Consider the following 14521-nt stretch of genomic DNA (forward strand, 5'->3'; position numbering starts at 1 on the left):
TGCCCAGGCTACTTACTTCTACCGTAGGGCACTCAAATTGAGCCTTTCATCTCTGGCATATGTGTAACTCCTCCTTGGGGCTCTAGAATTCTGTCTCCCTGCCAGAGACACGATCCTTGAGTACTGATCACTGAGAAATTATTCCTGAGTGCTTTGTTCTGTGGAGCAAAAACCACAAGTCTTTGAGGGATTGGTGAATACTCATAATAAGTGGTTTAGCAGAAGACACACGCATTAGAAACAGTCGAGGAAGAAAGCAAATGCAGTTGTCACATCTATATCACTGATAACTCTTTTGGTACTTTTTCTCTGTGTAGGAGTGGCAGAGCTGGGAGTAGAGTCTTGTCAAAAGAGAAAGAGGTCTGGAGATCTGAGCGGGGGATACTTGAAATATGTTCCCAAAGCCCAAACTTGGAGGTGAAAGTCTTGGGAGAAATTCAGGCAGCGAGAAGGACAAGTTTCCTGCTTCCCTGGACAACCTACTTTCAGGGACTTGGTGTCATTGCTGGGTAGGGCTCTTGACCTCTCCTTGAACTTGCCCCAATATAGAGCCATCTTTTTCCACTTTGATCTCTTCCATCTTTTACTCTTACACTTAACCCCTGTCCTAATGTCCTTTTGGGGAGCTTCCCTTCCTGTCCACCTCTGCCTCTCTCTGTCTACCCTTGCTGTGTTTCCCTTATTTCTGGAGTTGTTTTCAGTGGGAGTGGCAGCTTCTTTGAGCAGGGGCTGTACTCATCCCTGAGAACAAGTTCTCACTGGAATCACTCTCCAGTGAGCTGATGTCTTCCAGTTTTAATTATCTGCTATCTGTGCCTCTGAAAACTGAGGGTTTATGGGTCAGGTGGTTTGTTAAGATGGACATCACTGGTGCCTACTGTTCTGGTTTTTTGGGTGGTAGCCCCGAGTCCAGATCTGCAAAGGCAGAAACTCACAATCCACAGATGTTCAGAAAGTCATCCTGTTCCCAAGCCTTCAGGAGAGGCTTCTTCATTCCCTCCTTGACTACTTCCCTCCTCCAGCCATTGGGTTAGGGTGGCATTGACAGCTCTCCCTCCTGCTCTCAGGATTCTAGTCTCCCCTTGGTATAACACTACTGCTACTACTAATAGGCCTTTCTTATTCCCTAATCACCTAGATCTTCAAGAATGAAGCAAGAGGGCCATATCCCCCAGATCACTTGAGTATTACCTGCACGTAATGTTCCGTTGACATAGGTTTCATCATGTTCGTCCCCCAAGTTGGGGTAACACCCTAGCCTTATGCTACCTTCAGGGCATGAATGGTGATGACAATGGTAATATCTAGATTTGTAAAGTACTGTGTGCCAGACCACGTTCCAAGCAGTTTTACATATGTAAACTCATTTAATTCTTACAACCCTATGACATATTATTTCCCTTTTACATATGAAGAAACTGAGGCACAGAGAGATTAAATAACCTTCCCAAAGCAAGTGAATAGGTGAGTTAGTATCAGAGCTCAGGTAGTCTGCCTCCAGAATCTGGGCTCTTTGTACCACCTTGATGAGGGACTGGATGACTGAAGAGTAGAGAGCTTTGTTGTCGAGGACGTCCTTCAGACTAGTTTAGAGGGCAGAGAGGGCCAAGCTTCCCTTAGCTGAGCCCAGGCATATCTACTTGGTCCCTCATAGCCCACACAAGTAAGACCTAGACCCTCTGTGGTCCCCCATATTTCTAGGGGACCACCAGCTCTGGCTTTACCTGATTGTACTGCTAGACTCCTCCCAGAATTCTGTCAGTGGCTTGATCGCATCCAGCTGCCTCCCCTGGTGCTCCAAGGAACATAGGGGCAGGCCCTCTGGAATTAAAGGTGGTTTGAAGTGAAATGGCTAGAGAAATGGGGCACAGAACTTGGCGGGTAGGGCTGATACACATGCCCAGAAAAGGAAGAAGAGTCAACAGACTCACATTAGGGTATAAAGGTGAAGAGATGTGGGCATCAAGAAATGAAACCAAACTCTTCTCTAACTCCTGGGAGGGCTCCAGGTCTCACTTATTCCCCAAGCCAGTTCTCAACAGGAGGATGTACTGCCCTCTAGGGGATGTTTTGGAAGTCCATGGGAGTATTTTTTTGGTTGTCATGATATGTAGGGGGGTGGGGTGGGGATGGGGGAGGGTTTCCTGGTATTGAGCATTCAGGGGTGAAAGATGCTAACCATACTGCAATGACCAGAATAGTGCTGCACAAAATAAAATTGTCCCACATCCCACATGTCTTTTAAAAATACCATTGTGTATTAATGTGAAAAACCTGTTATAATCACAACTTCATTTTACATATGAACACAAAGTACTTTTTGCACCATTTTAAACACTGGATTTTCAGAAATGCAACTAACATGTAGATTGAAGGAACTTATAATGTGTTTTGTTCAGAACTTTATCATGAGTTGCTTACCGTTTCAGAAATCCACGTCATCAATGACAATACTGCTTATGGTATTTGAGTCACTGATACATATGCCCCTATCAGTTTGCATTAGTTGCTGTTGTATTTACAGTGATTCTACGTGTAGGTTCAAGTCTCTACTATGTTATATGCTTCCAGTGTAGTTATGCCTGAACATTACATATTAAAATACAATTTTATTATAAATTAATCTTTTTTTCTCCTTTGTAATACGGTTAGAGTATTATATTTACTTTTTGAAATTATGTTTATAGTTTATATTTACATATGAATATCATTCCTGGATAGTAAAATGGGCACTGTGTCTGAGGGGTTTGGGAACTGTTGCCCTAAGCTTTTGGAAAGCCATGCCCAGCACTAGCCTGAAGATTCAGGAATTCATCTTTCCCCTGCCTCCACCCTTTTTTTTCTCTAAAAGAGGCCCCCAAACCTTACTGCCAAGCTGTAAGTCTTTACCATGAGCTGAACACTCAGAGAGGGACCACAGGATAAACAATGGGGACTCAGCTGGAAGCCACACTTAATGCCTAGAAAGGAAAGCCTTTGCAGGACAAAAGGATCATGTCTGTGTTGTGATGATGTCTGAATTGCGAAGCAGACAGTAGTAGACGGAGATCTGAGCTGTGGGCAAGTTAGGCCCTCCTGCCTGAGTGTGTACTGGGGGAGAGGTTCCCCACTTGCTTCAACTGAACAGAAGAAAAAAAGGGAGGAAGAGGATGACTAGGAACTAACATGGATGGGGCTTCTACTCTATGCCAAGTACTTAGTGACATGGTTTACATATATTCTCAATTTCTTCTTTTAAGTGCACCATAGGATAGATATCAACTTAACAGAGCTCAAGATTCCACAGTCACGTTATTTGTCCCAGGTCACAGAGAGCTTCAACAGGAATTAAAGCAGGACTGGTTTGATCCGTGTTTTAGGTTGCCAAAAACAGGGGTGAGTTCCTCCTTTAGACCATTCCTAATTTTTGGTTCTTTTAGAATAAGCAAAGAGGGACTTCCCTGGTGGCGCAGTGGTTAAGACTCCACCCGCCAGTGCAGGGGACACAGGTTTGAGCCCTGGTCCGGGAAGATCCCACGTGCTGTGGAGCAACTAAGCCCGAGCACCACAACTACTGAGCCCGCGCGCCTAGAGCCCGTGCTCCGCAACAAGAGAAGCCACCGCAATGAGAACCCTGCGCACCACAATGAGGAGTAGCCCCAGCTCGCCCCAACTAGAGAAAGCCTGCGCTCAGCAACGAAGATCCGATGCAGCCATAAATAAATAAATAAATTTTAAAAATGCTTTAAACAAACAAACAAAAAAATCTTCTAGATGACTCCAAAGCTGAGTGCCTAATATGTCAACAGCAGAGACCAACACTGAGTCCCTAATATGTACTGCTCCCTGGGGGGACCAGCCAGGCACTTGATGTCAAGTTAATTACATTGGATTTCTTTCATCATGGAGGGGGCATAGATTTGTCTTCACTGGAATAGACGTTTTGGACATGAATTTGCCTTCTTTGCTCATAATGCTGCTGCCAGCACCAACACGGGGAATTCACAGAATGCCTATTCATAGTTATGGCATTCCCCATAGTATTATGTCTAATCAAGGAACTTATTTCATAGCAAAGGAAGTTTAGTAATGGGCTTGTGCTCATGGAATTAAGTGGTCTTACCATGTACCCCATCATCTGAAAGCAGAAGCTTATTTGAAACGTGGAATGGTTTACTGAAGATTCACAGCAGCAATTGGGAGAAAATACCCTGAAAGAATGAAGTTCTGGCTTACAAGATGCAATATATGCTTTGAATCAGAGACCATTACATGGTGTTTTCTCCTCCATGACCAGAATACAAGGGTTCCAGAGCCAAGGGGTAAAAGTGCGGGTGGCTTTTTCACTATTACACCTAATAACCAACTCACAGAATTTTTGTTTCTCGTGGTAACTTTGGGCTCTACTGGTTTGGAGGATTTAGTCTCCAGAAGGAGAATGCTTCTACCATTAGACACAATGGTTCCATTGAATTAGAAGAGGATACTGCCACCTGGTCATTTTGGGCTCTATACATCACTGAACCAAGAGGCAAAAAAAAAAAAAAAAAAAGATTACTTGGCTGGCTGGTGTGATATATCCTGATGACCTAGGGGAAGTTGGGATGCTGCTACACAATGGGAGCAAGGAGAGCTATTTCTGGAACCCAGGAGATTCTCTGGGGCACCACTTAGTACTTCCTTGCCTAAGAGTAAATGTTAATATAGCAACCAAAAAAAAAAAAAAAAAACAGATAGGACAGACCTTGAGTCAGAAATGGAAGTTTGGATCACTCTACCAGGTAAAGAACCCTGATTATCTGAAGTTCTGGCTGAAGACATAGGAAATATGGAATGAGTAGTTGAAGCAGTTCATAGATATTAATTATAACTTCTTGACCAATTACAGAAATGAGGACTGTGGTAACTTGCAATATTTTCTGTTTGCTTGTTTTAGATATGTGTTTGTCTAAATTAACCATTTTATTCATCTCTCCCTTTCTTCCCATTTTTATGTTATTATACTAGTTGCTGGAAGTGAACTTCACAATTTAATCTTTAGGTAACAAAAAATTGAGTGGAACTCTGGGTTTAAGGAGTAACTAATATAGCCAGAGATGGACATGATGACTGGTGGCCTGTTTGAGGAACTGTGAAAAGCTCTGTGTTGTAGTCTGACTTTACCTCCCTTCTCCAACTTCACTCCCAAACATAAATATTTGTCCAATTTCTTAGATGTTTTAAGGCAGAGCAGCAAATTCATGTTAAGGGTGGTTGGGCAGGTAAGGAAATGAGAGTAGTGAGAATTCAGGCCCTATCTAGAGGAAAAAACTATATTCAGTTCAAGATGATTGTTGCCCTGTGACGCTCAAATGTAGCCTTAATTTAAATAAACAAACACACTTCGTGTGAGACAAACAAAAGATGTCTTTCTGGTTGTTTCAATCTCTACTTTAAAAAAGTCATGCAGGGCTTCCCTGGTGGTGCAGTGGTTGGGAGTCTGCCTGCCGATGCAGGGGACGCGGGTTCGTGCCCCGGTCTGGGAAGATCCCACATGCCACGGAGCAGCTAGGCCCATGAGCCATGGCCGCTGAGCCTGCGCGTCCGGAGCCTGTGCTCCCCAAAGGGAGAGGCCACAACAGTGAGAGGCCCGCGTACCGCAAAAAAAAAAAAAAAAGTCATGGAGTTTTCAAATACTAGGAGAAAAACCATTAGTGTGTTTCAAGGAAGCCAAGAGATAAAGTGTTATCAGAAAGAGGAAGTGGCCATTAATGTTAAATGCTGCTGAAAGGGTGAGGACGACTGAAAAAAGACCATGGAATTTGGCGAAATGGACATCATTAATGCCCTTGGACAGGAGCAGTTTCAGTAGAGTGATGGGGACAGTGTGTTGAAGGGAGAATGGGAGGTAGGAGATAGTGCCTTAGACTTGTTCAAGAAGTTTTGCTATAGAGGGAAGCAGAGAAATGGGACACTAGCTGAAGATGCGAATAAAGGAGATATTAGATTGTTATGTGTAGGAAGATATTTCATTTGTGTTGTATTTTTCTCCACAATTACCAAGTGTCTTTTGGTTTCATTTATAATATATTCTGCCATTAAAGAGGTTCAAGATTTTATGTACTTCCTTTAAGATTTCTGGACTTCCTGTCTTATTTAAAGGCCTTTTCCATTTGAGGATTAAATGAATATGCTTATTTCCTTCAGATACTTGTATTTTATTGCTTAATATTTAGATTTTATTTTATTTTATTATTATTATTATTTTTGCGGTACGCGGGCCTCTCACTGTTGTGGCCTCTCCCGTTGCGGAGCACAGGCTCCGGACGTGCAGGCTCAGCGGCCATGGCTCACGGGCCCAGCCGCTCTGTGGCATGTGGGATCTTCCGGGACCAGGGCACGAACCCACGTCCCCTGCATCGGCAGGCGGACTCTCAACCACTGCGCCACCAGGGAATCCCAGTACTTGTCTTTTTATGCCTGGCTTATTTCTCTTAGCATAATGTTCTCAGTTCATTCATGTTGTAGCATATGTTACAATTTTCTTTCTTTTTATAGCTGAATAATACCCCATTGTATGTATAGATATACCACATTTTCTTATCCAGTCATCAATTGTCCAGGAACCTTTGGGTTGCTTCCACATATCAGCTATTGTGAATAATGCTGCTGTGAACATGAGTGTACTAATATATTTTCAAGACCCTGCTTTTAATTTTTTTTGGATATATACCCAGAAATGGAACTGCTGTATCATATGGTAGTTTTGTATTTAATTTTTTTGAGGAACCTCCATACTTTCCATAGGGGCTGTATCATTTTACATTTCCACCAACAGTGCACAAGGGTTCTAACTTCTCCACACCCTTGTCAACACTATTTTTTTTTTTTTTTTTTTTTTTTTTTTTTGCGATATGCGGGCCTCTCACTGTTGTGGCCTCTCCCGTTGCAGAGCACAGTTTCCGGACGCGCAGGCCCACTGGCCATGGCTCATGGGCCCAGCCGCTCTGCGGCATGTGGGATCTTCCTGGACCGGGGCACGAACCCGTGTCCCCTGCATTGGCAGGCGGACTCTCAACCACTGCGCCACCAGGGAAGCCCTGTTTTGTTTTTGATAGTAGCTATCCTAATGGGTATGAGGTGGTATCTCATTGTAGATTTCATTTGTATTTACCCAATGGAATCTATTAGCTTTTCTATTAAAATGAATTTGGGTTAATTTTTCTTTTAAGAGAAATGGAAGACAGTCCTTGAAATAAATGGAAGCACTCTGGGTTTTGGCAAAGCTGCTGTTAAAAATCTTATCTTTAATCTCTTAACAAGGTGAAGAATTGACTTGTGAGAATCTTGGGTTTTTGCTATCAGTAACCACCAAGGGAAAAAGATATATATGTTTTTCCATAATTATTTAAGGATTCCAGGATATTAATGGTGTACCATTAGCAAACCAACAAACCAGCTAATGAGCTATTAATATTATACCTAAAATGCACCAACAAAACAAAGTTGTGTGTGCATGAGTTTGTAGGGGTGAATGAGATTAGTGCTAGTTTGTAACGTAATCCTTCAGGCAAGATTGAGAAACATCTTTAAAGGACTGATCCTCAATATCTTAGTTGTATATCAATTTATAGTTTACAAAGGTTTCCATACACAGGATGGAATCATATGATTCTTACAAAAGTCCTGGGAATTCAGTAGGGCAAGTATCATTATCTCAGTTGTTTACAAATGCAGAAACAGGCTTACCTAAGCCAAGTGACTTGCCCTGGGTCAGCTTGTGAGTGGCTGTGATATTTTAAAAATATAGATCTTGGTGAAGAGGGAATCTGTTATAACCCATGTAAACGCAGAGCCTGACACACAGTTTAGCACATAGTACGAACTCTGTGTACTATAGTACAAACTCACTGAATATTTGTTGAATGTATGAATGTGTCTTATGAGCCTATTTCAGAGTTCTTTCCATGATACTATGTAACCCCATGCCATGAAATCAAATTCTTAACAACTGAAACCGGTTGGGGAGAAGAAGGAGTTGGGGAGGAGAGGGATTGGGGAAGGTGGGAGGTTGGGGATGGGAAAAGGGGCAGGGATTATTCCCAGAAGAATGAGGAAATTGGAGATGGAGGCAGCAGCTTCTGGAAATGTCAGTGTTTATTAAACATTTAAGGAGATTTGGGGGTTTGAGAAGAAATATACAGAATGTAGAAAAATCCTAAGAATCCCCTGTGGCTAGGAGTGCAGCCTCTCCCCTTTCCCCCTTGTTTCCTATTTGTTTTTCCTGCTTTTTCTTTGGTTATTTAAAAGCTATTTCTTAAGGCTCATTTGTCCCCTCCTCAACCCCCTCACCTATGAAGATCCTTTGTCTCTCCCTCTCCTTTCCCGTGGCCTTGAGTCCCAGAACAGTGCTCCAAAGTGGTCAGGGGGCACCATTCCTGTAGCTGAGGTTTGAGGATCAGGGGTCCCTCTGCTTGGGCTGGCTCTCCGTTAAGGATTTAATGGGGGGGTGGGGAATTGCCAAAGCCACATGACGTCATTGGTACTCAGTCATGGGGGGAGGGTAGAGCATGGGCACAGATCAGATAAACAAACAAACAAACAAACAAGAATGGATTAAAAAATAAAAAATAACTAACAACCTAAATAAAACCTGAAGGAGAATCTGATCTGGGTGACCTGGGTGTTAGCTGGGAGGGCAGAGTCTGGAGCTGGGCCACCTGATGGAGGGGAGGGAGGGTCAGAGAGAAGAGGGTCAGAGGGACAGGCTAGGTGGTGCAGGGGATGGGAATATCAGGTGGCTTGGAGTTGAGGCAGGGGGTAGCAAGGTCCCTTTCTTCTCAGCGCCAGAGGAACGGGCACCAAACACACAGTCCCTGGGGCAGGTGAAGCATAGGATGGAGCCCTGGGCTTCCAGAAAGCCAGGGGGTGAAGGTGGGGGAGAATATGAAGTGCCTGGGGAATGAATTTTGGAATGAAACTTACATCTCAAAGGGAAGTGAGGGCAGGGCAGGGCTGGGGAGCTAAGGAGGAAAGCACCTAGACGGAGGATAGAGGAGCCTAGGTCCCCCTTTTCTGGAAGGGCCTTGGTGGGGGGGGTGATCACTTTTCTGAGTCCAGGCCCATCATGTTCTTGAGGGCGTTCTTGAGGCTGGTTCTGCTGGGGGACTTGACAGCAGGCCGGAGCTCCGAGCTCTGCTCATCCTTTCGTAGCTCCATCTCTATGACCACCATCTGAGAGCCTTTGGAAACCTCGGCCCCTGACCCCTTACCCCCCGCCCGGCCCGCTAACCGCTATTTCTTATCCTTGCGAGACTCCCCCAACCCTTTAGTCTTCTTCTCACTGGCAGCTTTGGTGCTTCTGCTGTGGTCCAGCATGGCATACAGCACTGGCGTCTGTGGGGAGGAGTGCACGCATCAGTCACCGGTCTGGTGGGGCTTGACTGTTCCCATCCTGCCCCTGACTGCTGCCCGGAGGCACCCCAAGTCCCGCTAACCTGCCGGCCGCGCTTCGACGAGTCCTTCACAGACTTGTGCAATTTCCCCTTCTCCATGGCACTGCAGGGAAAGGGGGTGCTATGGATTTGGCCCTGTTGGAGCCCCTCACGGAGGGGTCAAGGCTTCCTTTTCCCTTTGGCCCTCCCACCCATTGGGTTAGTCTCCGCCCAGATGGGGAGTAGTGGGTTGGGGAAGGGGAGTCGGCTCCGCCCCTTACCTGAGTCTCCTCTGCAGGGCCGCCTGCCTGCGTAGCCAGCAGTACCGAATCAGGTAGAAAAGCAGCAGCAGCAATAGAACACCCCCCAAAACACCCCCGATCACGGCTCCCAGCACCACCCCGTACCTAGTAGGCACTAAAAGGGGAAGGAAAAGAAGTGGGGGAATGAGCAGGGACAAGTATCTTTGGTTCCTAGCCCCACACCTATTCCCTACGGTTTGGGTTGTAAGACATCCCAACCAAGGCTGCCTTCTGCCCACTCTCCCAGAGCCTGAGGGGCATTAGCCCCGGCATTTTGCCCCTTCCCCCAGCCTCTCAGGGAGGCCCGATCCCCTCTCTGAACTCCCTCCCATACCCACATCCCACCTCCTCTCACACCTTTTTCAAAGACATAGAGCGTGACCTGAGAGGTCTTGCCCACTATGTCTGGTGGGTTTTTGACGTCACAGGTGAAAGTGCCGTTGTCACTATAGTCCAGGTTGTGTATGACAATGGAGCCATCCTTCCAGAGAGGGTCCCCTACCCACTGAATGCGCTCTTTGAAGGTCCCCACCTCATCGATGTAGGGTTGTCCCTTGGCATAGTGGAAGATCTATGAGGAATGAGGGGAAGCATGTATTTCTAGCTTCAAGGTGAGGGATTCTGGGCTGGTGAGGGTAATGCTGGGAAGGGGTTCAGCCCTAGTCAGTGTGACAAAGACTGCCACTTACCTTGCCAACGATGGGGTTATGGCTCATAAAGGATTTCCCCTTCCTTAGCCCAAGTTCTCGTTTCTGTGGTTCTTTGAAGCACCCTTTCTGTTATACAATCTCAGGATTCCCCCCAGGCACTCACCGAGATGGCATCGCGGCCTCCTTCTGGCTGGTAGCGCCAGGTGAAGGAGATGTCATCTGAGACCCACTCACTGGACCAGAAGGAGCAGTGCAGGGTCACCTGGGAGCCCACAGCACCGTGGACCTCCTTGTCCGTGTAAACCACAATGGCCTGGGCTGGGGAGAGCACTGCAAACATAGAGGGGGAATCAGATGCACATGTGGGCCCAAAAAGAGATATAGAGGAAGTGAGATCAATAGGAAGTCAAGCCTGAGTCAGAGGCCATAGAAAAGACTGGGACAGAAATGACGAATTCTGAGGTCCAGGTCTGTCTCGCCTAATTGAATAGATGAGAGGAAATGCTATGTTGGTTCAAGCTCTTCAGCATGTTCATAGAGGAAATGAAATCAGCAGTACCAGAATTCTCCTGAGGACTTCCAGAAGTTGAATTCTGTCTCCAAGTCTAACTTTCCCTTTGGGTCAGTATCTAATTCTTAAGCTATCCCTTAGATGCAGGCTTTACAATTTTTAAAACTTATTATAAATTATACAGGTAACACATAGTGCATTCTTCTTGTAACTATTCAAGCAATAGAGATAAAGAGAGATAAAGTCTCTCTTGACCAATTCCTTTCCTGTAGTCCCCTCCCAGATATTACCAATGTTATCAGTTTAATGTGTAACCATTTTCTATGTGTCAGACTCAATATAAACTCAAGATACACATATACTTATAAGAAATAGCTTCTTTCTCTGGGCTTTCTTTTCTTTCTTTTTTTTTTTTAACATACATTGCATTATAATCTACTTTTTTTTTGCTTAAGAACATATGTATAAAAAGAATATATGTATCTGTTGGGAGTGTTCCACTTGGATGCGTACAGATCAATATTATTTTTAACAGCTACATAGTATTTCACAGTACAACAAACTCAAATGTCTTGCAGAAAAATTGAAGATAACTAGAGAATGTAAGTCTTCTTCCCTGACCCAGCTGTTTTCATTGCTGAATCCCTGACTGCCATACAGCTGCTCTTGACTGGGGGGGGGGGGTCACGGAGGGAAGGACCTCATATCCCTCTCAGGGGAAGCTTGATTCAGAGCAGGACCCCCAAGCCCAAAGCTCAGATGACTCTGCATTTGAGCCCCTTGTGGTTCTGGTTTGACCCTCCTCACCCTCCTCTTGGCCATTTCGGCCCAGTGCCACTCCCAAGGCTCACCCACACAAGGCCATTCCAGGGAGATTATGTGTGTGGGCTGGCCCTGGCTGGGGGCAACTGTAGACCCTTTTGTTCTATGGGAGGGGGAGGAAGCAACCAAATAAATAGAGACCCATTGTCTGACCACTGACCAATGTTGGGGGCTCATGCCTCCCCTCCCCTCACTGCCCCCCACACCCCTGCCTGTGGTCCATAGTCCCAAATCTCCCACCTCAGCATGCAATACCAGTGACTCACCTCCTGGGACTCAGCCTTTGAGCCTTCTTGGGTATCCCAAATGTAACAAGGAAGGTTATTCATTGGATCTAACTTCTATTCCTCCTGTTCAAATATCAACCACTGCCCTTCAGCTCTGTTCAGTGGTGCTATGAGTGGGACAGATCTCTCTCTGCGTCTTATACTTCAAGATCCCCTCTCCCCATTTCCCTCACCATGCCCTTCTCCAACTCCCTATCCTTAACATTTTCTCAGGATACCTCTGAATAGTCCAGTACAGTCCAGAAGAGTCTAGCTTCTAGGTTTAGGACTCAAGGAGCTGACAGCAGAGAATCTCAGACATTCTAACCAGTCCTTCCTCCCCTCCCCCCATTTGCCCTACTTCTCACCCACTGCACTAGGCTTCAGGGCAGTTTGGAGAAGGGAACAATCCATTCAGATAACTCTGCTTTGAACTTCTCTTCCTCACCCAACATCTGCCGTGGGGCAAGGAAGGGGGTGGTCAACTTATGTGGAAGATAGCTTTGGATGAGACAAGACCCTAGAATCTCATAGAACCTCCCTTCTACTCTGTTCACCCACATAACGGACAACAGATCCACAGAGAGAAACTGAGGCACCAAGAGACAAAGGATCAGAGGAGTTGGGATCACAAACCTTGGGCTCCTTCCTTAGATCACATTCCCTGACTTTTCTCTTCAGGGAAACTAAGGTTAAGGTACCTTCTGCACGACTAGGGAATGAGTAGGGACAAGAACCCAGATGTCTGAACATGTTCCTTACCCAGCTCTAACATTGCTTCCTACTAGGCCTTCACCACCGCTTTGGGGGCATGTTACTGGTTTCCAACCCGGGTGCAGTCAGGTCCACCTCAGGGAAGCTCTCTACACTCTCTCCCCTTTTCCCTTCACAGAACACCTTTACCGTTACAGCCTCCCTCCAAACTATATATATATTTTTTCTCTGCATAGAATATCACCTTCCTGCTCTTGCTCACTCTTTCTTTGATTGCAGTGAGGAGCACAGCGAAGGCTGGGGGAAGGTTGCTGAGAGACAACCTGAGCCCCGGGGCCCCCAGACTGGGGTGGCTCAACTTACCCAAAGAGGAGAAGAGTAGCGCAGCCAGGACAGGACTGGGGTTGGAAGAGGGAGCCCCAGGAGCCATAGCTGGGGCAGGCCTAGGGCCCGGAGCGTCTGCGGGGTTGGGAGAGTGGGGGACAAGGAACTGAGCGGGGGTTCCTGGAACCTGCTTAAAATCCCCCAGGGCCCCAGTATGAGGGGGCTGTCCTGAGCCAGTAGCCAATTGCAGCCTGGCATGTGCAGTTGAGAGGTGGTGAGGAGGGGGGCAGAACGCAGGGAGCAGAAGGGGCATTGTGTCCTCTGGGTGGAGGGGTGGGGGGGACACATACCACCCCATACACTGAGGGCTTTGTGTCTGCTGGCCTCCCCCTGCCCCAGGCTGGAATGTCGGGGTCGGGGGTGAGGGAGAGGGACAGAAAAAGGGACACAAACACATTTCTCTGAGGGACAGATGGGCGGAGGAACCTGAATCCTAAGGCTATGAAAAGGGATACCTCCCTAGCCTCCATGCCTGAGAGTGGCTCCCCTAGAGCTCTAGGAGTTAGAGGCAGGTTTCCCCCAGAGAACTTTCAAAACAGGATATCCCTATTATCTTCACTACTATGGGCTGCATTACAGGCTTCTTGAGATGACCAAGTCCTTTGGGTGTCTTTTTTTTTTTTCCTATCTCTCTGCATCTTGGGTGATTCTTTCCAGATAAAAAACTTTTTTTCCATGGGAAAATACCCAGGGAAGAATACCTTGATCTTTCCCTTTTTTTCAGGAAGTCCTTCACTGCCTCATGCTGCAGTTTAAGTCCATTTCAGTTAAGAGCAAGGCAACAAAATTATATTGAGTGCCAGCCAGCTACATATATGAGTATGTGAATATGTGGGTATGTGAGTAATAGAAAGAGGAATAAAAATTAAGATCCTCCTTCAAGGAGTTCAAATTTTAGTTTGGGGAGAATCAGAGGACAAACCCATTAACAATGAAATATAATAAACCATGATGCTTGGTATAGCAGACTGAGGAACAAAGTGCTGAGAGTATAAGTGAGGGCACATAGAGCTACATTAGGAAAATTAAGTTATGTAACAGAGATTAAACACAAAAATATCAATAACTTTCATTTAATAAATGAAGTTCAGAGGAAGGGGGAGTCATGTCTAGAAGGCAATATTAGATGTGGACCAACCTTTAAGGATGCATGCCATTTTGAAAAGGAGAAATTGGCAGTGAGGGTATCTAGGCATATAGAACAACAAAAGCAAAGACAAAGAGATAAGAAAGTGTGTGTGTGTGTGTGTGTGTGTGTGTGTGTGTGTGTGATGGGTAGGTTTGTGAAGTTTTGGGAATATTCAGGGCATATCTGGTGTCCTCCATTTTTACTCGATTTGGGGCATCTTGAGCAAGCATGAGAGGAAAGGAGTCTGTACAGGAAAGCTGAAGCCAGTTTGTGGAGGGCCTTAAATGACAGACTAAAGGGGTGGATTTAATTTTGTACATCATAAGAATTTTGCTGATGGTTTGGGGATGG

The 14521-nt window shown here is 45.8% G+C and overlaps 1 protein-coding gene across 1 annotated transcript; it reads right to left on the bottom strand.

The window, feature by feature from the left end:
• Nucleotides 1–9060: 9060 nt before the first annotated feature.
• MPZ (myelin protein zero) lies at nt 9061–13087 on the bottom strand. Its single transcript, XM_060088352.1, is given in 6 exon segments — nt 9061–9354; nt 9456–9516; nt 9674–9809; nt 10052–10265; nt 10508–10674; nt 13021–13087. Coding segments are annotated over 6 exon segments (939 nt in total).
• Between the last annotated feature and the right edge of the window lie 1434 nt (nt 13088–14521).

This window comes from Mesoplodon densirostris, chromosome 2 (genome assembly GCF_025265405.1).
Source record: "Mesoplodon densirostris isolate mMesDen1 chromosome 2, mMesDen1 primary haplotype, whole genome shotgun sequence".
NCBI classification, from domain to species: Eukaryota; Metazoa; Chordata; class Mammalia; order Artiodactyla; family Ziphiidae; genus Mesoplodon; species Mesoplodon densirostris.